Here is a 26244-nt window from a genome sequence, read left to right as displayed (position 1 = left end):
GGAGCGTCATTTATCATGGAAACATCTCTTCATCCTCTGAACTCGTCTCTAACTCTTTTCTTAAGAGGCATTTGCTTCCTGTTGCTTCACGAGCTCTTTTATTTTTTTTCCTCTTCTTATATTCTTTCACACTCTCACTAACGTCGTTCTTCTATCCTAAGTCACGAGACAACTCTGATCTATTAATCATTCCTTTTTCTTTCTTCTATTTCTTTTCTGTCTGGGTTTAGGATACGTCGATATTCTTTCGTATAAGAATTCCCTTGGCTTAACGATTTTAACGATTTTCGAAGAATGTTAACTCATCACCTTATGCTTTCAACATAATGATAATATATGGCAGTCTGTTTTCCCTTACGATGAATTGCAATCCTTCGCATTTCGAAAAGCTTGTTACAAATGCTTTCAGTGTTGCATTTTAGAGTATTTCTATATATTAAAAACGGTTATTGTTCATGCAGCAATGTTCCATGTCATATTATTATATAATTTCAAAGAAATTTTCACAAGCATTTGATGTTTTTCTGAATCCGGAATAATTTTGAACTTCATCACAGTTCAGTTTTCTGTGAGTTTTCTAAAAAGAGTGTTATTTCTTTGGGTTATTTGTTTTTTGGCCAGTAAATCTCTTGTAATTTCATATATAGAAGAAGTCTACTTTGGAAATCAGTCTCTGGACTCGGTCGTAATTGCTTCAGCCTCATTTCGAACGTATACTTATCATGAGTGAACTATCGTCATTAAAAGGATCCCAAATAGGTTCCCGTGTCAATCAGAACTCAGCTCCTGAGGCCAATTAAAATGAGGTCCAACGTACACTATTGCTTTATTTGTTATTTTTTCTGTTCTATACCTATTTTCAGGTTTATTTTCAGGAAAAAATAAAGTAACTTTCACGTCTAGTTAAAATCTGTATAAAATTGTTTTTCTCCGGGTTTATGGAGACTCTTGCAATATATCCTTCCACTATTCATTGAAATTTTTGAGTTTTATTTTACACACATAATTACTGAACCTTTATTACTGGACACAGGAAACTCATTTACTGGAAACTGATAGGGTCGTTGACATTCATTAAATTACGTACACACACGGAGCCTCTGGTAATTATAATCACTAATAAGTAAAACTAATCATATTTGTTTGTACACTCGAATAATTCAGTACTGCATTTAGTGTCTGCAGAGATCATAAATCCACGGAGGACGTGAATGACACTAGAAGGAGGGAGAGTACCTGTTTCGATTCATTTGTTCCGGAGTTCTAGAAAGATACCAGTTTTTCCCTGGTTTGGGAATGTGCAATTTTAAAAAAGTGAGATTTTCTCTAATACATTTAGCAAAAATTAAATCGCATCAAGCACAGTATATTAATAATAAACAGGAAATAGTAGCATTTGCCTATCACTTTCTCTTACTCCTCACAGAAACGTCGACTTACTTATTTCCATTGGAGCGCTATTCGTCCAAGTTTGTACTTATGCGCTACAGTCTACAAACAATCACACTGGATAATATTAAGTTTACGTACAATATCGGTTTTAAAAGAAAAGAAAATTTAATAAAGACTTACAAAAGAAATTGCTTTATTATTAAGAATAAAATTAACAATGAACATGAAGTGATATGAGATAGTTGGGTACAAAATGCTTTGTATCTCACAGCGACTGATCTCACTGAGATCAGCCGCTATTTTGCTCCGATTTGCTTCCTTTCTGAAAACCTTTTGTTCAGGCTTGCTTATTATAATAATCTGATCACATATGTTAAATATGTGATGCTATAGATATATGAAAAACGTAATGCAGAAAAGTATGAGGCTATTCCATAGCGAGTATATTTTCTTTTGCATTTAAGAGTAATATCAACGATTTAATAATTTTCAATCCCAACTCCCCACCACATAAATTTTCTTTCTTTTTCCATGAGTTAGTATGCATTCGGTACATTCTAGGAAGATAAAGATCACAAATGTGTATTCCACTATTCCGTGTTCAGTAGTATTGCTATTGATCCTCTCTTTTTTGCATGCAGGGATGTAACAGACAGCTGGTGATAAATGAGATTTGCTCTTGCTCCAATTTCATATCCACAACACGTATTTCTTGAAGCAGATTTCCGGATTGGTTTGCAAAACTCATCTTTCGACTTCATCCAATTCGAGTTTCCTGGGACTCGTTTCTTGAAAGCAGATATGGAACATTTGCATTGCACGTGGAATGCCGATTAATCCCTCACATCAAAGCGAAGGAATATCTATGATCGAGAAGCATTTTTGCTGTCAGAGTTGATATTTGGTGCTATGTAAGGAATTTTGTAAAGGAAAGAATACAGAAATGCAAACCGTCATTTGAAATCCGAGCTTCTTAGCTATGGACTTCATTTTGTTCAAAAGAAAATCTTTTTCTGTTGTGAATCCTTTTTTATGTTAGAAACTATAAAGAGTTTCTTGGCATATCTGTCCATATCACATTGCATGTGATATGGAAAGATATGCTTTATTTTTTATATTTTGTTTATTCCGCTTTATTTTCTCTAATGTAGAAACAAAAATGAAACCGTATTATGTTCGTTGTCTAATAAGGAAATACTTTCATGATGATTCCATGATTGGGAAATATTGCTGGCACAACATATTGCAACTCGCCCCTATACACTCTAAAAACTCTTTTCATTATAACCCTTTTTTTAGCTTAGAATATACAGAAAACCAATCTTTTAGTGTAAGAGTAAGCCGGAGAAAAATCAAATACGGCAAGGTATGCTTTACAAAATGTAAACATGAATTCATGTTTAAACTAAAAACTAGAATTCCTAAGAATTATTAAATGTAAAAACTGTACACCTCCGGAAGAAAACTGCACCCTTTCCTTTGAAAGATCTAGGTTCGGAATCCGAGAGATGAACCATTATAAGGGTATTTTTATTAGGTGAGTTACACAGTCTCATAAGAAAGTGGTAGAAATCTTAGCAAGGAATTCAAAAAAACTTAGACAGCACGTTCAATGTATACAAATAATAACTGTATGCCCTAATTTTAGTTGATACTAAAAAAAAGTATCAACCTAATTGATAACTTTTTTTAGTTAATTTAAAGAAACGAATCGACAGAGTTTGCAAGATTTTGTTCCAGAAAACTCAGGTTTTGTCATGAAAACTAAACTAGGCAATGCACAAACGCAGTTCATCTTAAAGCTTCGATATTAAGTGCTAAATAATGATAATCAAACTGTTTTCGGAAATTTATTTGTACTAAGCCATCCATTTGAAATGTTGACCTGGGAAGAATTTTTACTCTTTGAAAGTAAATATAAGAAATGAGTAGCAGCTGATAAGCTGATATTAATTTTTATAACATGTTAATGTTAAAAAATATCCATTAGTGATTAGGAATCTCACTTTCTGCTCCTGTCAATAGCAACGTAAACTGATACATACCAAACTGCTGGTGTGTGTGTGTGTGTGTGTGTGTGTGTGTGTGTGTGTGTGTGTGTGTGTGTGTGTGTGTGTGTGTGTGTGTGTGTGTGTGTGTGTGTGTGTGTGTGTGTGTGTGTGTGTGTGTGTGTGTGTGTGTGTGTGTGTGTGTTCGTCAAGTCTATAGTATGTTTTGGTATGTATCATATTAGGTTTATACGATGTTTCAGAAGTATTTTCACCTTTGCATGCTGAAAAATCATGAATAGCCTCTACATTGTATGTTCCGTAATAAACTGAAATAATTTCGAAGAGTTGCCTTATACAATCTTTCAAATCAGTATTTATTTGAAATCAGGATAAGAAATATTAAGAAACGAATTTCAAGCAAACCATTTTATATAATGATAATAAATTGAGATTATTATTTATTTACATAAGATACCACTGCACAATAAAACTATTTTAACATTTTTTGTGCTCAACTCATTAAAATACTTCTAGTAATATCGAAATGTTATATGAGCTGATAAGGAGGGTTCCTGACAGCGGGTTGAAGGGTCTATAATTTAATACGTTCCCTATACCGTCTAGTAATTTTAGCAATTTGCTTTTTCATGTATTATAATATTTTGTATATTCTTTTTATTCCTTTTTTCCCATGTTAATTGTATTGTCGAATACTTAAGGAATTTTTCTGTGAAACGAAACGGTATTTTACTGACTGTACGTATACACAATAGAATTGAAATAAACTAACTCATAACCTTACAGTTAATTTAGCGTGATATATATTTAATCTTCAATTTTAGTTCTTCTTTTTTCTTACGTTGCTTCTTATAATGATCAGAGGTGAACCTTTGAATGTCAATTTCCCTTTAGCGTGAAGTCGTTAGGCCATACAGAGAACTCCACTCAGAAGAGTTACTTAAAAATAATAATAATAAATAAATAAAAAATAAAAAATCAGACAACTCTGTTTAAATGTTAGAACCCGGAACCTGAAAATTTAGAACATTGTCATCTAGACAAAATAGTTTTGTTTTGTCTAGATTTCCCCTTTAAAATGAACAACAAATGTTTGACACATTTTTAATAGGGATCTTAAATATATATTTCAACTTTCACCAAACCAATACGTAATTATACATTTTATAATTATTTTTGCAACAAAATGTACTGATTAAATTGTAAATTGCATGTCATCGTCAGTTATTTGTTTCCTGAAGCCGAAATACATTAATGTCCACTAAGCCAGTATCTGAGCTCGGTCGATATTGACGATGTCCTTTGGTTGAAAATACCTAGCTTCGAGTCTCATTAAGGAAGGAAAGAACCAAGTGAGTTAGTGGCATTTACTTGAAGGTCATAGGTCTCCCTTTAGGAAACTTTCCCTCACTCAAAACAGCCAAAGTGGCTAGAAAAACACGCATTTTGTAGACATAAAAATACTGCCCCATAGCCTTAATTGCTTCAGCAGTAGTTCCAAAAAAACCACCAGCGACCTTACTGCCATCTGCTATCACTCAGCTTAATTCAGGCTGCAGGTGACAACAAATTGTCACTTACTGCTGATGAGACAGCAGAAATCATAGATTCGTCGGTTTGGTATAAGATTGTACAATGTATGTACATGTGTGTGTATACATAATTACATAATAGGTATATGCTGCATATATTGCCAGTTAAGTGTCAGATATTTAATATTCACCCATAAGTATTTTTCATATTCGAACAATTACGTTAACATTCAAACTTTTCAGTTTTATTTTTAATCAAAATCAAATCACTGGATTCTTGTCTAAGCGATGTGATTGAATGTCCTGTGCGAGACGCAGTGTTAAAAAGAAAATGCGGTGAGACAAAAAAACTGACATTCCTGATTACAGATCTAAGGACGCAGGAACTGATAACAAAGAAATCAATCAGACTCGGTGAAAGAATGCGAATCCCCGGAAAAACGGGGGAAAAAACTCCAGTAAACATAAGAATTCTACCTTCCAAATAATTCTGGAATGCTAAGCAGTCCGGCAGCAAATCCTCGTGACAATAGTGCTTTGTTCTTCTGCCAACTTTAAGCAGTTGTACGAAGAACTTCACATCGTCTCTTCAATACTTTACCAGACATTCCCACACTGGAAATGATTCGTAGAGGAAAGAGCAGTCAGGTCACATCTGATTGTGACACGGGTATACGTGATAACGGTGGAGCGTGCAGAGCTCCAAGATAACCTAGCGTGCAATAGGATCCCGTTGCCTGGGCGACCGATACTTGTGACGTGCCTCTACCAGACCACCGGATTACGACCTGAACTAGCAGCGTTCCTTCTTTTGTGCCCAGCTGTCTGATAACGTCGTCCGTTGATAAGGGAGGCTAGTTAGAGTGTCACCCAGTGCACACGCTTGTAAGAGCTTCAACCCCAACTTTCGTCTGCCATCTTCCTTATGGTTCGTAGACTTGCCCATTATCAGAAGGGGCTGTTAAAGAAGGGTGCACCAGTGCGGCATGGAGAGTCAATTTTGTTGCATCAGATACTGTAAGTTGAACAAGTGACTTTGCATTTCCCCAACAATACAACACTGTAGAAGGAAGCCTGCCGAATACTGCGCCTGTCAACTTCGAAACTTATATAAAGGAAACTGTAATTTGAGACAAATTCACTCTCTGCGCTTCTGTAAATGAACTTTTAAGTTCATCTTTATAACTATTTGACTTAAATCATTAGGATCACTGATGCTTGTTATCTACTTTCGGAATAAATTTAGTATTAAATCAGCGATGATGCTTATTAAGGTATTAGAAAGAATAATTAAATCAATGTACCAGAAGCTGTGTTTCGCATCCGGACTGATAACTGATCCTGTATTACCTCAATAATTATACATACTTCTTTCACACATTGATCATTTTGTATTTCTTTAAAAAAATGGATTTCAAGTCTCCATATTAATGAATCGATTGCTTCAGAAATCATCATCATCATCCTTATCCTTTCTGGGATTTAGGTCCAGTAGCCTGTTCCGATCTTTTTTTATTTTTCCTTGGTCATCCCTGACTTCTACCGACTGTGTGGTATCGAAATATTTTTGGGTAGTTTTGAACTGTCCATTCTTTCCATATGTTCAATCCACTTCTTTCAGTATTCATAAACTTTGTCCAATACTGAGTCTATTTTCAATTCTTTACGTATTTCTGTGTTTCTTCTTTTGTCCCAGAGAGCATAGCCAGCTGGAATGAAATTCTAGTTGGCTATTAATTCGGAGGAATTTCAATCCTTCAGTTTCAATTCTTCTGCAGTTTTTATAGCCCATAATTCACTTCCATACAGTAGAGAAGATCCTGCCTAAATTTTATAAACTCTTATTCGTGTATCCTTTTAAACGGTTAGGTTTGAAAATATTATTTATCATTCCTGTTATCTTTAGAAAATTTGAAATTTTGATTTCAATGTCGGCTTCTTTTGTATGTGATACAGAACATCCAAGGTATAAATATCGTGGATGTGGATAAATGCTGCTGAAGTACAAAGTAGAAATTTTCTACTTGATATTAAAAATATCTATTACTAAAATTAAATTAAAATTTTACTGCAAAATATCAGTAAAAAATAAATGTTTTTAATGTGTTTAATTTACAGTATATTTGATGTTTTATTGAATTGAGGTTTACAGGACTCAGCAATTGAACAGCCTGTTAAACAGGTTGTCAATATTGCAAACTACTGGCAATTCGTGCTATTAAGTATTAATGTTTTTCTACCAAAGCAATTCCAGAATTTGTGAACTGGAAAATTTATAATATTTTTAACTAAAGGTGATCTCAAGCAAAGGAAGAAAGATTTTTTTCTGCATTTTTATTTTATTGATTACTTAATTACACCAGTTATGTATGATGTTTTAGCAAATACACATTATCCTTTTTCTATTCATAAGGAAGGAGAGTAGACAAGTGATTTAAATATTACATAATTACATATATTATCTGCAGCCATTTAAATGTGTATTACAGATGGCATCGGTGCTGTCATGAAACCTAACACTAGTCCAAACGGTCGTATAACGGGGACAGTTTTCATTGTTCTAAAAAAATGGAATGATGAATCATCATTACTGTATACGATGTTTGATTCGTTAGACTGCTAGTTCTGAACCTCTAATACCACCAAGGAGAAAATGTCACTCCCTCGGATAATCACAATGATATCCATTGGTTCAAATCTGCGTTGTAAAAACTGAAATATTAAAGCTACGGTACTTGATGAGTCTCGTAGTTTCCTACCGGGAGTAATAAATTCTACTCTAATCATATACATTTTCTTCTAAGGTAATGTAGGGTATAGAAATAAACCACATTCAGGATAGAGAAAGCTTTCCGGAGATGGCAGAACCATACACACTAATTCCCAGGTATTTTCTTAAAGTAGTTGAGAGGATGATCGGTCATATGCACTTCAGTTGCAAGGTCCTTGGTTGAAATCCTGTTGACGACACGAGGAATCTTTAAGCTCTTTGCAAATGACGGTGCATTAGCCATTCTCTTAAAGGGAAGGTTATTTTTTATATTATAATTCGACGAAGTGGGTAATTAGCGTACGTATGGTTTGGGTTTTGTAGAATTAGTTGGTTTGGCCTTAATTAGAACTATGATGTCTCCTGCATATTAAGACACTTCCTTTTATATGAGCAATGTAAGATTAATGCATGGTTAAAATATTATAAGTTTCAAGACGAAAAAGTGGTAAAGTTTACAAACATTCTTAAATTAATTTCCTGATTACTTTTATCCAATGTCTTCAGAATACATTTACAACAAAAAAGGATAATAAATGTATAGATCATTGAGTGTAAAACGTAAGAGGAAGATGGAAGATGTGAGAGATTGTTTCCATAATCCTTGTGTTTTCAAGGCATGAAAACTGCTTTTATCAAGGCACTGTTTTGAAGAAAAAAAAAGAATTTTTGTAGAAATCGCAAATACAATAAGCTTAGAAAGCAGCGCGCTATTTTCTGTATTATCCATTCATTACGTATCGGTATGGTTTAAAGAACTAATAGCTAAGATTCCTTCCACATAAGACAAAGTGCACGCCGTGAAGCAGTAAGAAATTAACACCTGTCTTTCATAAAAACACACTTACATCCATGATCTACAGTCATCCAAGTCTTTTCCATATGTTGTAGCAGTCCATGAAGAAGAGAAAGAAATGTGAAAATAAAAAATAGAGAAACGATTCAAAACAATTTTTAAATAATTTCAGAAGCACAGCTCGAATGGGAGGGAGGGGGGTGATCAAAGCAGACAAAGAATGCACGAAAATTCAAAAAGCATTCAGAAAGTGATTTTTTGAAGGAGGGGGAAAGAAAGAAAGAAAGAAAGAAAAATTGGTAAAATATAAATACTTATATAATCATGATCATAGCAATCTAAAATCAGAATATTTTTCTGCTGTATTTAATGATTCAAACGAAATGTGCAAGCATTATGGAAATATCCTAACGAACAAGAAAATGGCATGGTGAATAAACACAATGTAGTTGGAAAGTGGTGTGCGAATTCTGCGTACAAGAATGAATTGTAGTAACTCCAAAATACGGTAATCTTCTTTCACACGATATTTAAGAACCATTAAATTCATATTACTTTCTAATGTTTCATTTTAATCCTTTACTATATTCGGAATTCCAAACCAATTCCAACCAAAACAAACCAATTCCAACTGTTGTTTTAAGGTCATGTTAGGTACATTTAACAAAATCGGCAGCGCTTGTTGGATTTTGTTGGATTTATACGGTCACACGATTGTTATTTCGTTCTTGATAGAGAGGTGTTATTGAAATTCGATCTTTCAGATATGCGATTGTTTAGAATTATGGTAGAAGTCATAATTCAAAAATGTATTAAAGCTGGACTTGAAAGGGAAGTATTTAAGAAGAATTCCCTTAGTTTAAGATGTACTTTAGATTGATTAGAAATGAAAACAGCGAGCATTTTGACAGTGTACGCAGTCTAACTATCAAAGATGTCCATTTTGCTGAAGCTGGAGGCAATTTTATATATACATGTATATTAATGTTCCTGATTTGCGAGATGTAAAATCCCATATTTTCCTTGAGGAAAACTACGGTACTTCCGTATCATAGTGTTCCTCACAGACCGTATAATTACTTGCAGCTGAAAAAACTCATATAAAGGTTTTTCAGGTTCTTTCAAATCGATGCTAAAATTATTAGCCAATTATATTACCGACACTTGAAAAGGGAATTCGGTTGATCTGCTCTGGCTGGATGGAATTTAATTAAGTTTGATATTTTATGATTGCAACCAAAATTTATTGTAATTTTAACTAAATCTCTTTTAGTACTGAATCAGAACAAAATGTCTATTATATAAATCAAAAAAGTCTATGTGTTCAAATTGTTTTGATAATCATTGTACTCAACTGTACAAGAATGAAACATCTTTTATGAAAAATGTTCTAATGCATTGCCACCGCCGGCTTGGTTATTCGAATAGTTAGCATATTCCCTCTCCAGCTCAAAGGCTGCGGGTTCGAATTGCACCATGAATGCTCATGATCTCCATATTCATGAAACACTCCCAAGGTGGACCATTAGGGGGGGGGGATTTCCTCAGCAATGAGAGGAGTCACAGGTCGAATACAACGTAATTCATTGTCAAATTACCGTTGCCATATTTTGTCCTCTACCTATTTTATATAATAAGCAAACCTGTCGAATGTCTGAAAACCTACTACGAGAAAGAATAAAACCAGCTCGCGATTTTGATATTTATAATCCTATACGAAGGACAGTGAATACATTAGCAGAACATGTAAGTTTTAAGCACCCTGATTATTATATCAACAATTATGAAATTATTCATACGCTGCTAATGAAATTCCAAGTACTCATCTTTCCCAGTTACGCATCATTTCAATTATCTTAGTTATTATGCTACAGTAACCAAACTTGGTTACTGTAGCATAACCAGATAATGGCCTTTGAAACGTAGTGCTATAGGAGAGCTCTGGAATTCTCATGGACAGATTACGCGACAAATACAGATGTCCTACAGAGAATGAGAACACAGAGATCTTTATTACAAGAAATGATCCAGAGAAAGATGAGATTGTCAGGACTTGTACTGAGAGGTTCAGCAGGACAGAGGATACTAAGTTTTCGAAGGAAAAATTATGGGAAAAGGATCAAAAGGTAAAAAACGAAATACGTGGTTTGAAGGTATAAGATCATGGACAGGATCACATGGCTCTGCCGAAACAAAAAGGAAAGCTACCAACAGAGAGAACTGGAAGGCCATGGTGCTGCACCCTCTCACTGAGGAAGCTACATGAAGAAAGGAAAGAACCAAGTTTGAGTCGCAGTCCTATTACAAGTTGTTCCATTAAGGCCTAGAATTAAAATTCAGAAAAGTCTATTTTCAGTTAAAAACACATAATTTTCTTAATTTTCAAGCAATTTATTAATTTTCTCCCTAATAAAGTGCGAAATATGTAATTGTTCCTTTTTGCCCTTTCACTCAAAAAAATCAGTTCGGAATAGAAATGCAATTTGCATGAATGTAACGATTTTCAGGTAATTTTTCACAAATATCACTTCACTAACCTTTACGCAATATTTTTTGCTTCGCATATAACGATTTGTTAAGAAGGTTTGGGTCATTAATTAATATTATCAATATTTTTTAAGTTTTTTCGAAAGAAAGTCCCAAACTCTCAGGAAGCGAAAATTCCCGGTGGACGCATGATTTATACACCACAAAGCATCTCAACATTCCCAGAATTGCACAAAAGTTGGATTATTCATAATTCATTCGTTCTCTTGTCATCCAGTTGCACGTAGATTTTCGTGTTTTCTTCAAAATAACACCTCACTTGATAAATGACTACATAAATATGAATTTAAATTTTCCCAAGAAATATTTGAATACATTTATTATTCGTTATTTATTATTAAGATAAGTTTATAAAAGTATACTCATAATGCTGGTCTGTCTTAACTGAGATTCTTGAGAAACCAGTGCAAACGTGATTCTCCTATCGGCTTCTAATAACGGGGAAATACGTGATTACACCCTGCCGGAAGTAAATTAATATCTTTAGAGGTATTACTCTACTCAAACTTGGCAACTTTGAGTTTTAAAGAGATCACAAGATTTCTCTCTTAATACTGCGTTACGAGCTTTATAACTTCTGAAAAGTTTCTGTATCGATTTTTTCCTTTTTAAAATTACGAAAAACTGATTTTCACAACACGACTGCAAAGTTAGTTAAAAACGTTTGTCAACAAAATGAATTTAAACGCTTTTCAAAAGAGAATGTTATCGAAGTCTCTTCGAAAAGTATTCGCTAATATCGGATTCGGATTAATAACTTTAATAAAATTAAAAATACAACGGAGAGGGAATAAACTGCATTTTTCTTACTTTTTTCTGTATCTTTTCTGTTTCTTTGACTTTTGACAACTGTTTTCATTATGTCACTGCATTAAAGTGTAGTGGTTGTGTCCAATCGTTGCAATATTGTGAGTTACAATTATTGCCAAAACAATTGAGCTAAGTACATGTCTATGTAGTACCATCTATGTCGAATAAGAATGACTATTTTAGCACGTGAATTTTTTTTAATTGTCCATTTTTTTTTTCATTAATCAGATTTAATATTTCAAATTGCAGAAGTTATTTTAAATATCTCCATCGGATGAGACTGTAGGATAAGTTATATTAAGTTTAGAATCTGAATTAGTGAAAGTGGGATTTAGACTTTAGATTATTAAAATCAGAGAAGTCAGTAAGTCTCTTTTGAAATTAGCTTGCGTTACGATTGCGACTCGTAAAATAAGGTATTCAGATAATGTATATCTTTCATAACACTATCCAGAATTTGTACTGAACATATGTACAATTGTGGACAGGCGTTGTTTATCCTTTCACAAACTGAGGATTAGTAACCAGGAGTGAACTATTCCAATTAATTCTAAACATGTTTCTGCATGCGAGTGTAATTATTCTGTTCTCTTTAAAATTTTTACAAAGGGTATTTAGTTAACAATTTCTGCCTTGTGTCCACCGTACCAAGAAATGCATTTCAAAATCCTTCTATTCTTAAACCCTTAACTCTGTTGAAGTTACTAGGCCTTTAATATCTCAATAGATATTGAATATAATAAAAGTAGGAAGACCTCGATAAACTAGGATTATTCCAAAAGCAATATACAGACGTAGAAGTCCCATCTCGTCGCATATGATGTAATCAGCTTGAGCGCACCAGTTGTTTTCTTCTAGACGACTGTTGTCACGTCTCTTAAGAATTCAATAAAAGTACGGAAGACTTATTAACTTCCAGTTTCTTTTGCTAAAGGAACTTAAGTCGTCAGCCTTAAGTTCCTTTAGAAAAAAGCCTTAAGTACACAGTGGACAAATGTTTCTTCATTTGGAATAGAAATATATATCGAACTTGAACATTCGGTTATTTAGTTTATTAAAGTAGCAGAGTTATCAGAGAAGTACTGAATTACTTCTCTGATAACTATCGTTTGTACTGTATACAGTCTAATGAATGGCAAAAACTTCAGTAAAGTATTACTATCCTCCTTCGTTCAGCGTTTGTCATCTCGTGTAAATTTTGATGGGGCTTTGATTCCTGAAAGTGAATGTACAGAGCTAGGACACGTAATAAGCTATTTCTCACTGGCGTAGGCTCTTAAACGACCTTTTATTTTCAGAAACTAACCTAACCTAACCTAACCTCTAATAAGTTTTTCATAATAATCCAATCTCAATCTCCAGTAACTGAGAAATGGAAGAAGAATATCTGCGAAATAGAAGCCTATTTTATAAATTGTAGAAAAAATTAGACTCTCAGTATAGTTAGTGACATCCTTTCAAATTATAAATGAATAATATTGATATTGGCTCCTTTTCCTTTCATATATGCGTACTACCAAGAATTTCAGTATTGTTCGATAAATAAAGAAACAAAAAGGAAAGATGTTCATTTGTTTGATATTTGTTATGCTTGATATTTATTCGTCCCATGCTACCAGTCATCCTTCATTCCTGCCTGTTTCAGATGAATTTATTTAAAAAAAATCAATAATGTGGAACTAAACCGTGGCTTGGAATGAGTGCGTAGTGTCTGTTAATTGCTGGTTTTCCACTAGTTCGCTCGTTTTCAGGAAAGAATTGAATTTCCAGAAGGTTGTTATTTATGATACGCTAAAACAGTTACGGATATGAGCCAAACATTTCATATCTGTTAAACGAGTCTTTTCCTGTTTTTGAAATAATAAACTACATAATGGATCTTTAATAAAAGGATGTTTCTCGCATTCTAGAATGGATTTCAAGCCGGTATTTTAATTTTTTTTCTTTCAAAGGTAGCAGCGAATCTACCTAGAAGTTCGGTCTTTCCTCATACAAAACAACTGAGTTTGTAAACATACGCGAATAGTAAGTTTCATGGTCTTAGTTGTCATAATTCTGAACAAACCCAATCCAACTGCTTCGCCCCTTTAATTCAGTCTAGTTTTCTTCTGACATATTTAAAACCAGCAGATTTTCAGATTGTCACCGTCCTTATGAAGATGATGCTTAAAAGTTAAAACAACAGTAATCGTAAATTAGTCAGGACTATCGTAGTGGAGAAAGTATGCTGAATCCTAACATAATATTTACATTATTTAAAGCCCCACTTTCCAATATAAGTGATATTAATCAGACGAGTCAGTGATTCTCTATTCAAATTAGCTTAAGAGTCACGATTGCGACTAAATAAAGAAACTCTCTAAATTAAACGGTAGGTTTCCACCTATAAAACTAAAACATACATGAAGTTGTTTACATGAAGCTATGCAACTGCGAATATTAAGAGAAAAAGAAAAATAATAGTTTTATTGTCGATGTAATTATACTCAAATAGTGCTAACATTTCATCAATAGGAAACGTTATCTTGTGAAAACGGTTCATAATATTGCAAATTTTTAAAAAAGAAATTTTGATAATTTGGAACATTCATATTGATAAGGTAACTCGATAAGGCTTGTCAGATGAGAGATTTGCCACAAAGTATACAAATTGTTTTGGTTAACAATAATATGTTTAATTATAACCACAATGATACTCATTAGTGTTATCTGCACCGAGTATAACTGCTTTTCTTAACATAACAGTACAGTACATAAAATACTACGCGAAATGTCTTTCTAAAGACCTTGCTTGAAAATAGCTGACAGGCCTCGTAAATGAGTCAATGGATACAGTTGATTTATGTCTAAGAGAAGAATGTTTAACAAAACTACATCTAAAAGTTTAAGAAAACTACATTAAAATGTAGTTTTCTTAAACTTTTAGAGAACTTCTAAAACTTTTTAGATAAGGTGAGTCGATTGCCTTCCGAAATACTCCGTCATGTCTAATACTTGATACAGATAAAAGGAATTTGTTGAAAGTAATTAATGATTGGGCACAAACACTCCGTTGCTTTAAAAAGGATGCAGTATTTCATTACATCATAAATTTCCGGTATTGACCTTATTATATCAAAAGCGTACAGCTCCATAATTTATTAGTTACGAAAACCATTCTTTCAGTGAAAACATATCGCGTTAATTTACATAAGTATTTTTAATTGAAGCTGAGTTAGCTAATCTCATAAGGAATTGGTAGGATATTGACCTGTGACAATACACGCAGTTATTTTACTTATTGGTCTCATTGAGAGTGGTTGCCACTTTTCTAATACAAGAAGCAATCCCAATTTTACTGTTTGAGCAACAGTTTTTAATAAATGTCCTGTATATTTACTGATGTGTATGTGTGTGTGTATGTTATGTATATATTTATATATGTGTGTGGGGGGTGCGCGCGTGTGTATGTATATACGTGTCCTTATGTGTTTTAAACTTTTAAAACTTTTTCTGATCAATGGTTTTCGGAACAGAGGATTTTGTGATAAGTGAATCAGTATACTGATATATTGCATAAATTTAAATTATCCACATAATTATTATAGTATCATACTACTTCAAATGTGCACTTTTATATTTATTTCTTTGTTTAAACATAGTGCGCATGTTACTTAGGTTTACCGTTTACTCTTTTATTTATAGTGATTTGCAAGGTAACATTTTGGGGAAGATATTTTATGGGTAGCAATGACCTACTAGAGAACTGGGCTATGAAATAATTCCACAAACCAGAATACACATTGCCAAAGCAAAACTTTTCACATCTCCATTTCATAGCACTTTTATTTCCCCAATACACTAATGACTAGTTTAGTGAGCAGACAGGAGAAAAAAGTAAACTCCTGGTTAACAAATCTTTAACAAAAGTCTTTTATAACGATAACTGAAATTTCAAGAGAATGAGACAACAAATAGAGGGATTAGATATTTTTTAACCAGTTATATCGGGATAATTTTAATTATGTAAATTTCTGTTTAAGATTAATCTGTGAGTGTGAACTTTAAAATAAACATCTCCTTGTTTAGCATGGCTATATGCTGCTGACCAAACATTCTAATACTTAATAATATTGGTACAAAGAACATCGCATTAGGAATTAAGTAAATTAATGAAAAATTCATTTTTTTTGCAGCGAATGAATATAAAACATTAAGCTGTCTATAAACAATTCGTACTGGATATCAAAATAAATGAATACGCAACCAAAAAGGGCTAAAATGATCTTTACTAGTAATGAAAAAGGGCTAAAATCAAAGTTATGGAAGTTACTAGTGAAACTGAACTCGCATTCTTTTGTGTGTGTGTGTGTGTGTGTGTGTGTGTGTGTGTGTGTGTGTGTGTGTGTGTGTGTGTGTGTGTGTGTGTGTGTGTGTGTGTGTGTGTGTGTGTGTGTGTGTTCACACACAAAATTATATACAAGATTGTTATATTAACGGTTTTTATATGAATCCAGTCCAAGAATGGATATAAACCTATTGTCTGCATTAGTACAGTGTAAGAGTTAGATAATATCTGGAATATCTGCGCGAGCAATAAAATTTAATTTTTAAGCCACTCCAGCATCCTTCTGCGGTATAATTCGAACCTACGACTTATTTCCTGGAAAAAGGAAGTGCTATCTACTCAGACATCAGGCCGGCAACCAGTCCTAAAAATACTTGTCAGAATGGACTTTCCACATCGGCAGTAATTGTTTCAGAGAAGTTTCAAAGAATCAGACTGTAGAACAAATATGCACAGAAATTTCGATTGATGGTTGGGTCTTTCCGAGCCTTTCCAAGGTGTGCCATTAGGCTTCATTTTTTTTCTTTCTTATTAGATTAACTTTTTTATGCTCTCTGGTATCTTGAGTCTCTAAGGGATGTGCGCAATGGTAAGATTAGATAAGGATGTATTAGCAAAATTACTACTGAACCACGGAACAAGTCAAATTAACCTTAATGCTAAGAAATTAAAAGAGAGTTAATATTTCAGAACTTATTTTATTTATGAGAAATCCACTCAGTTTGTATATGATATCAAAATAGGATTGGTACGATTTTATTTAGACTAACACGAAAAATGCTGAAATTTTCCTCTCTGAGAAGCAATGCAGAATTTCATATGACAGTAACAATTCATTTTAATCCTCCTGCCCACCACGCTAAATACTTAAAAATTACCTTCGGCTTCGCTAAAAAAAAACATGTTAGCGTTACTCTGACAATATTATTATGATTTGCCTCCAGGGAGTCCAAAGACTCGTCGAGGGGGGTTCCTGCTCTACAACTCCATCTCCAGCATTCAGTTACCAACTGACCGCAACTACACCAACGCCATCTACCTTCGACCACCAACAGTATTTCCACAGACAATCACAAAAATCCATACCCACGGCAGGATTCGAACCCGCAGCCTTTTAGCTGGGGAGCGGATACGCTAACCACCCAGCCAACCAGGCCGGCTGGTTATTGCATATAATGTTTTTAAGCCGGTCAGGATATCTGAAGTTATTTGTTTGTCAATTAGATATTGACGAATAACAAGTTTTATAATTTTTTTGTCTTCAAATGAAGCCAAAAATATAAAACCGATATATTCCATATTTCGAATACTGTAAAACTTTTGTCAACAATTTGGGAGCACATTCCTGTTTTCTGATGTTTTATTCTAAGCTGTCGAAAGTGTTTTAAGCTTTCCCAAAGAATTTTGTTGGTGCAGTAGGAAACTCTCTATTCAAAGTCTTTTTTTTTAAATCAGTTGTAATTACTTTACAAAGGTTAATAATGACTTCTACATGTTCCTAGTTTTCAGTAAAATTTGGACAAGTGAAAATTGTACTGATTTATTTATTTATTTGTCTAATTATATTATGTTATACTTCGTTTGTACTTATATTTTCTTCGTTGCAGTAGTATATTTAACACTTGTAGATAAGTACTTCCTCCTTTTATTATACTCAAAACTCACAATACGACTTTCTCTGAAAACACTTGCATTATTTTGCAAAAATCGCTTATAAATCCCTTCCTTTCCTGGGTTTTGAAGATGTCCAAAAATAATGCAACTCTTATGTTATCTCTAACTACGGCTTAACAAACCACATGCTATTCAGTAATAACTCTCTTAATGTTATTACTAATAATAACTTATTAGCTTTGTTAGGAATTTTGTTTGTTACAATATATCCTGCCAGAAGATATCTTATGAGAAACAGGAAATCTTGACGATGCACTCTATAAAGCAGCATACAACTTCTGGTCACAAATAATAGGAACAATCTAGATTACTATAAAAACCGAATTCTTGTGGAATATTGCAGTTTACCTATTGATAGTGCTACAATAATCAGCACTACCTATTGATAGTGCTGATTATTGCAGTAAAAATATTTTATTATATCGAGAAGTTTCATTCTGGTCGACTGATTACATCTCAGCCAAACAATGAGTTCCACTGTGAGGTTGATTCCCAGTTTCACATGTTTAATGTTTCGTCTCCAGAGCAGAATTCCTAGAATATCTAACCATTAATACTACTCTTGTTTTTAATGCATTGTAGCGGATAAGTCTGACGAATATTAAACGATTTCAGAGTTTCTGATATCGAACTAGGTAAAATGACATTCCTTTTCAAATATTACTAAAAACAGAAAATAGCATGCTGAGAAACATGAGTTTTATTTCCGCTTAAAATCTCTTCGAAACTTTTAGCTTCGAAAGTCGAAAAGGTTAGGACTCTGAACGAGAGAAATACTGTTAATCTCTCTCTCTCTCTCTCTCTCTCTCTCTCTCTCTCTCTCTCTCTCTCACACTCACACACGCACGCATACACACACAAAGTCGTTTTTAAGGACAGGTTTGCAGTCAAACTTCAGTCTTCAAATGGAATCCTTTAATCTATTTTAGACAGAACTGGCATCCAACTGATAGCATTTGAACTATGTGAAGGAAGCTTTTCAGTGCAATCGAAAAAATAAAACACTTTAATCTGATGAAGGTCCTTTCGCTAACATACAATAGTCTCCCATTAAACACCCAACTGCAGTCTTCAAGAGCTGTGATTTATAGCAGCAATATGGCTGGCGGCAGGTCGCTAGTTTATTAGCCCTAACTCAGACAGCTTCCAGTTCCCTGAACAAAGATTAAAAAGACAGGACTCTTAACCATTTGCGAGAAAAAAAAATAAATAAAAGTTTGTCCTCTAATCCCTAATCCCTTGTGAGTAACTCCTTCCTTGTCAGTAACAGATGGTAAAGCTTGGTAGAAAAATCGAACAGTGGTTTTCCGATTACTTAACATCACCATTCTGTATACCTTTAAAACCAATTGATTCCATGGTTATAGATGTGCTATTTAATAAACGCCAGCGTATAATGCTTGCAGAGACAAAGCCATAATTAATTTCAAGAACTGGTCTTTTAGCAAAACTTTATTCGGAGATGCATTGTGTTGCAACAAAATGTCGCAATATTTCAAGTTAAGTTTTGTTTCTTTAACAAATAATTCAAAGTAATGAAAGATTGTAATAAATTTTGCCAGAGAAAAGCTTTCGTTAAAAAAAAGGAGTGGTAACTAATTCATCTGTCATATACAGTATTCGAAAATTTACGCATAATAACACACCAGTGTGTACTTCAGTTTATCTTTTGATTCGAAATGAATGTCTAGACACTTTAAATAATAAATCTGAAATAAAAATATAAAAATAAAGTTCATTGGAAGAACACCGATTTTGGTATCATGTGACGAGAGCTAAATGACTCAATTAAAAAAAAAAAAATCTGAAACAAGTGAGTCTCAGTGCATCAAGATCTGAACCACGCCTTGACATGCCATTCACTGTAGGAGCAGACTGTACTGCATTCACGCGAAATAGGATGAACTAAACTAAAAAGGGTAAAGGTCATAAAAGTGATACCTCTTCTCAAGTGGTCGTTTATCAGAATGATCACCTTACGAACCGAAAAACTGAAGGAACAACTAGAAAGCATTACTGAATTAATTATGCGTAACTAAAAAAGTTAATGTTTTTGTATGAGAATTTAATGTCTGTCGACTACTAATGGTGGAACAATTAAATAACAATTGTTAATGAATATTTAATTTCATTTAAATTCCATATTACTTTGTTAAGAAGTTATCAGAAGTTGACATGAATAATAGCGATTGATAAAAATATACCATTGGGATTTCTCCACTCTATAAATCTGAACTGGAATTTTGTATAAATACTTAATTATTTAATAAAAAAAATGGAGTTCATGTTTTGAATAACGGCTACTATAAATAATGCAGAATAAATTTGCATTTGTTAACAACTGCGAACACGCGGCTGAACGCTTCACTCAAAACATTTCAACAGAATCCGTAATGAGGATAACACTGAATTATAAATTACAATTTACTGCAATTTGGGAGCGAAACATATAGAATTTTTCTTTAAAACAGCATTAAACACTTCTATTATATACAGTAATAATGTAATTTACTTTAGTAATATAATGCATGGTTTACCTTACTTTGATCTGATTCATGATGCATTTTTCTTTCAGTGGTTCAACAGCATTATGTGATAGATGTGTACGATGAATTTGTCATAAAAGGAAATACGGCAGTCCTTCGATGCAACATTCCTATCCTAGTGAAAGATTACGTCATAGTTACGTCGTGGATTCAGGATTCTTCTTTTGTAATGAGGCCGTCGAACATTGGTGGTAAGCTTTTTTTTAATAAATATGTTGAAGAGCATCTGAATTTGCATCTAAACACAGTTTTTTTTTGTTAAAAAACATTCAAGTTTGTAAGAAATATTTTACATTTTACAAACTAATGTCAGATAAACATCAACACTGAAATGGAAACAATAAGAAAGAACAATAATTACAATCAAACAATTTTTTTCAGTATAAGCCAAAATCAAGAAAAAAGAGTGGTTATTTTCAATGTTAATTTGGAATCATTTACCAGAAGAACATGGTGATGAAATTGTCTAAATAATGAAAACAGACGCTTCAATACATTATATCTGATGATAATGCATTTTCTTATTGGTTATAAAGTCATTGTCAGTCACTGACAACGCATTTGTTAATGCAAGTTATGAATTTCTTATTTTTGATATGACAATTTTCATTAACAGCAATCTTAAAGCGTCATTTGGGCTAATGGCTTTGTGACAACGAAAAAATTAGTTGAAGTAAACGCTAAGTTCTCTGTTCTAACGTAATTCGCAGCATATCCTAAATGTGGCAGCCGTCAAAAAAATATTTGATAACCAATTTTTATTTGTTGCTTACATAAGAATAGTATCCGAATGCGTAGTTTTAAATACATTCATTTTTGAAGCGGACGTTAAGAAATTCGAAATTCGCCATGCTACACTCTGAATGGAGGTGACGGTGTTTTTCATTCATTTATTCAACTGGCTCCCCACCACCAGCTATGTTTATTCTGTTGTCTAGTCCCAGATTTAGTTTGCCATCTCCACTAAAACTGTGTGCCTAAATAGATGAAGTATTTTAGCTCTTCTTTCCATTCAGAGTGTAACTCATGTTCATGCCTATTTTCATAGTTTTTCATACAAATTTGTTACATCTGTTATGCAATATAATTAGAGAATTCCGAAAACTTGCACTGGGTGTGCTTAGAAGTACAACATAATCTGCATAAATCAAAGAGCTAAGTTTGATATATCCAATTCTAATATCAGGTTCAGCGACATTTTCATAATGCGATCCACATACACATATCGGCTTCTGAGTTAGAAACTTTTATTTAATACCGTATTGGACATCTTTTAGAAACAGCTAATACGATCCTCTTCAACTGCCTGTGCATAATTCGGTGAGTATGGGTCGAGAACATCCTGCAGTAAATGCTTCGGTTAATTACTGTACATAGGAAGTTCTGTTTGTCCGTACAAGCCTTCTCAGAAGATGGCGATCTCGTTACTGACAGACTGGCTTAGGACCACAGTTACTGCTCTAAGAGAATAAGTCCCACAGTGAGTCCTTTATCGAACCCCGAAAGATCCTTAGTTACTAACCTCTCCTGGCATAAACATATCTCAAACATTGCATCCTCAGCCTCAAAAAAACTAGAATTTCTCTTTTGTTCAAGACGTTACTTCAAAAAAAAAAAAATAGCATTCTTAAATGGTTGTTTAGAACACGTGGTGACGCGCACGTCACCAAGTATACAGGTTTCTAATTCGGTGGCTGATATGTGTGGATGATGAAAGAGAGCGGAGATAATGTGCATCCTTGACTTTTTGAGCTGAATTCACATCAAACTCTCTTCCCTATTTCCTTCAGTTCTAACTGCTGGCTTACAACTTAAATATAGACTATGTATTGCCCTGAATAATGTTCCATTTACCCACGTAATTGTAGTGTCTTGAGAAGCTTTTCCCTGGAGCTCCTTATCGTATGCCTTTTACAGATCTACAAAACATGAGTACAGATAATTGTCACATTCCCATGATTTGTCAACTATTTGTCGTGAAGTGAAAATGTGATCCTGGCACCTCTATTTGGCCTGAATGTAGCTTGTTCTTCTCCCAGTTTCTCCTCCACTATTTTCTCAGTCTCTTTTCGAGTACGCGCACATAAATCTTTAGAAAACTTAGTGGACAAATTCCTTTGTAATTTTCACATTTAGCTTTATTCCCTTTTAATAGAGCGGAACTATGAGAGCTCTACTCCAATCATCTGGAATTCGACCTTCCGACCAAGCCCTCTGAAATATGCAGTGTAACCACTGCAGAACTTTTAGTTTTCAGTTTTGCCACTGCAAAACACCATATTCGAGAATTTCTGGTCGAATGTCATCAGCTACAGCTGTCTTTCCACATTTCAAGTTTTGGATGGCGTTTTCTACATCAAGTATTGATATGTAACTCCTGTTTCTTCTTTTGAAACTACGGATCAATCGAAGGTTCTGTTTCTACTACGGTTCTGTCACCGCTTGTTTCATTTAACAGTCTTTCGAAGTAATTACTCCAGACATCTTTGATTCCTTTTACAGAAATATTTCCTCTAAATTATTTTCAATAGCCTCCAAAATATTTTGCCACCTTCCAGATATTTAACTTCTATATTCTTAAATTTTTCTCTGTATTCTTTTAGGGCATCTGCAGTTTTCTTTGCTAGGAAGTTTCAGTATGTTTTATTCTTTATCAGGATTACTTTTTTTATGTTCTGCTGCCCATCATGTCATTCTTATTTTTATCTTGCGGAGAACTACACCACATGCCTCCCCAGCTGAATCAAGCAATATTTTCTTTAGTGTTTGCCACTAAGACTTCAAGGTATGGTTTTTATTTTCAACCTGTTTCATTCTTTCTTCAATAATGTTTGTATATATGCGTCCACAGTTTATCTGTAAAAGCTGCTCAACATTAATTTTTTTAAAACTTTTTACATATTGTTCTTTTTAATCCTGCTAAAAATTAAGTGGTGTCGCTTCCAATTTCAAATTTTCTGTACACGCTTGTATCTTCATACCAGCATGAAGATATCACCCTCAACGATGACGTAGTCAATGAGGCTTTTTTATTTCTTGTATCATCTCTTCACGTGAATTTGTGCCCTTCTTTATGTTGAAACATGGTGTTAGTAATGTTAGTCCGTATCCTAAGCAGAAATCCAGCAGATACTTGCCGTTATTATTAGTTTTGCCTTCTTTTCCAAATTTTTCAAAATATTTCTAAATGAATGATTGGATTCACTTACTATTCTGCTAGTTTGTTTTCGAACAATGCCACTTTTTCCATTTTCTATATGTCAGCTACTCGTTCTAGTGACTCACAAAATTCCTCCATTTCGTCTTTAGGAGAACCCTAGAATATACTGAAGATATTAATCTACAGGATGTAGATATATTGGATAATAATCAGTCTTATAAAAGTGTTTTGCTTCTTCCTTCAGACTAGGTCACTTCACCTTTGGGGAAATTTCAAGAATATAATAGCGATAAACATTCCTGTGAGGAACATTTCTTATTAAATCATAATAGATATTTATATTACCTAAAGTGCCTTTCTTATCTGACAAAAAATTCTATCGTTAAAGGAAAACAAGATTTAAATAAAATGTCTCCTCCCTGTACTTCAAATGACAGAACCTGCAATATTATAATAACTGTGCGCCAATTAGTATTTGAGTTTTGTGAAAACTAAGTGTTAACTGATATTTCTTAATAATCGACTAGTTCGCAATAAAAAAATCACACCCGTGCAGGTCTCGCTTGCTGCTCTTTCTTCTTGATCGGCGATGAACGTGATGTAAATTACAAAAAGAAAAGTGAAGACTTGAGTCCCTAATGAAACGTGATAAATTATCATTGATTTTGAGTACCCACCAGAACGCACTTACTTTAAAAATTTTTTTTTTAAACATGGAACATTGCTAAAGAAATGTTTAGTCTCAAAATACATTTATGCTAAATGTCTCTCAGAATTTTATGCTTATTCTAATATTTACTAGTCGGCTAACGCATAAATTAGTTTAATTATGCCGTAAATGTTAGACAATCCCCCGCCTCATGTAGTTTACCTCCATAAGTGCATCCATTCCTTCCAGCATATTTCTATTAATGAGAGCTGAAACTTAAAAAAAAAAAAGGAAAGAAAAATGAAACAGCTTATTCTGTGATCACAGAGAAGTTAAAGCAATTTCGAAAACATTGAGTAATCTCAGTTCAGTTTAATATCCTTGCAATGGTTCCTGCACTTCATTGGAATAGTCAAATATTTCAATCCAGATATGATATTAGTTTAGAATTTGTTCAATATTATGTAAGGGATATATTAGAAAAGGTTCCTATCATATAGTTTTTTCAAACCTGAATTTTTAAGAAAAAAATTTTTATTCTGAAAGTGTCTTTACTTCACAAGCAAATTTGCGAGTTTATTAAAATATTTTAAATAATTTAATTTTTAGTAACTTGTGATTTCAACTGCTATGTAACAAAAAAAAAAACACGTATGAATGTACACATCACGTCTTTCTAAGCTTTACTACAATTTCGAGTATAGGATCTGTATTTTATCATTAAATCCAATGACTTAATGTCTGTAGCAAATGAATAACTAGGTGCCTGCTTGAACCTATATTTTTAAAAAGAGTGCTTTTCCCTCCCAATGCGAAAAAGAGCTAATGTGATTGGTATAGATTTTTCAACCATTTGTTTATATTACCATTGGATAGGGTTGTTTCTCCTAAAATCCCTCTCCATCTGAGGAGAGGTGTCAAGGTGAAAGCTTTTCAACTGATTATAGAAATGTACTCTTTTTCCTTCTGATACGGACCACTTTAAGCAACAGAAAAGAGCCAGAAAATAGTATTCTGTACACGTAAATCGGAATTGCTTTTCTGAAGAATGCATACTTGGCATGTTTCTTTTGTTGTTGTTGTTTTTTCATTGTTTAAATGTATCAGCGCAGCTGTATAGGTAGGACAGAGAACGAGGTTTTTGTAGTTTACATTAACAGCAGCTTAATACTAAAGTATTACAGTTTATTGTCTTGTGCGTGTGATAAATACTTCTATAATATCCACAAAGAATTTTAGAAATTAAACTTCTGAACATTATTCTAGCTTTTAGTTCTAATGCTGATTAATTTTGTAATACTACCAAATATGATCGAAATAAAGGAATTCATGTAATAACGATTAAAACTCTTTTAGTATTACGTTTATCTAGTACATACGTAATATAAATCATGCCATTCTTTCAATTTCAAATAGTATAACACAAAAATATTTCAAACGTTCATCAGTTATATGATTGCTTGCCCATTGTTTTCTATACAAGCCCGTTGCTCCCATTACCCAGTTAGAGAAGCACACTGTAAGTTCCTGAGGTAGAAGGCAAAATATATACGGGAAAAGAATATCGTGTGGATAGCAACATTTTGTAATCACCTAAACTCACATGCAGTACCAACCTTGTTATATTTAAACTTATTTACGTTTTCCATTATTAATACTTCATATTAAATCTAGCAATACTAAACAACAATGCTAGTTAGAACTATACAGCGTGTAGTACAAATCATGATAATAACAAATAAAAATATTGCAACAATTGAAAATTCATAACATTAAAATAAACACTCTTCGATTCTTATAACACATGACATCGATGTTTGCTTCAAAAGATTACGCAAATAGTAAATCAGACTAGAATATTGTGCATTAAAATGCAATTAAATCGCATGATTATATAACAATTATTATTATTATTATTATTATTATTATTATTATTATTATTATTATTATTATTATTATTATTATTATTACAGTATCATGCACTATCCAATACTCTCTGCAGCTATAAAATCAGAGAAGTAAACTTTTGAAC

The 26244-nt window shown here is 33.3% G+C and overlaps 1 protein-coding gene across 1 annotated transcript in view; it reads left to right on the top strand.

Annotated features, from left to right (window-relative positions):
* The window catches only part of LOC150094606 (cell adhesion molecule Dscam1-like), a 313219-nt gene that overhangs the window by 106273 nt on the left and 180702 nt on the right, over positions 1 to 26244 (top strand). The window contains exon 3 of the mRNA XM_090411602.1: positions 20433 to 20598. Within this exon, the coding sequence (XP_090267728.1) occupies positions 20433 to 20598 (166 nt within the window). The remainder of the gene's footprint in view (positions 1 to 20432; positions 20599 to 26244) is intronic.

Source organism: Typopeltis vanoorti, chromosome 21, assembly GCF_054136105.1.
Source record: "Typopeltis vanoorti isolate ZY-2024b chromosome 21, IOZ_Tvanoo_1.0, whole genome shotgun sequence".
Lineage (NCBI taxonomy): Eukaryota > Metazoa > Arthropoda > Arachnida > Uropygi > Thelyphonidae > Typopeltis > Typopeltis vanoorti.
The sequence above is the reverse complement of the archived record's forward strand: the minus strand, read 5'-3'. Positions and strand labels throughout refer to the sequence as shown.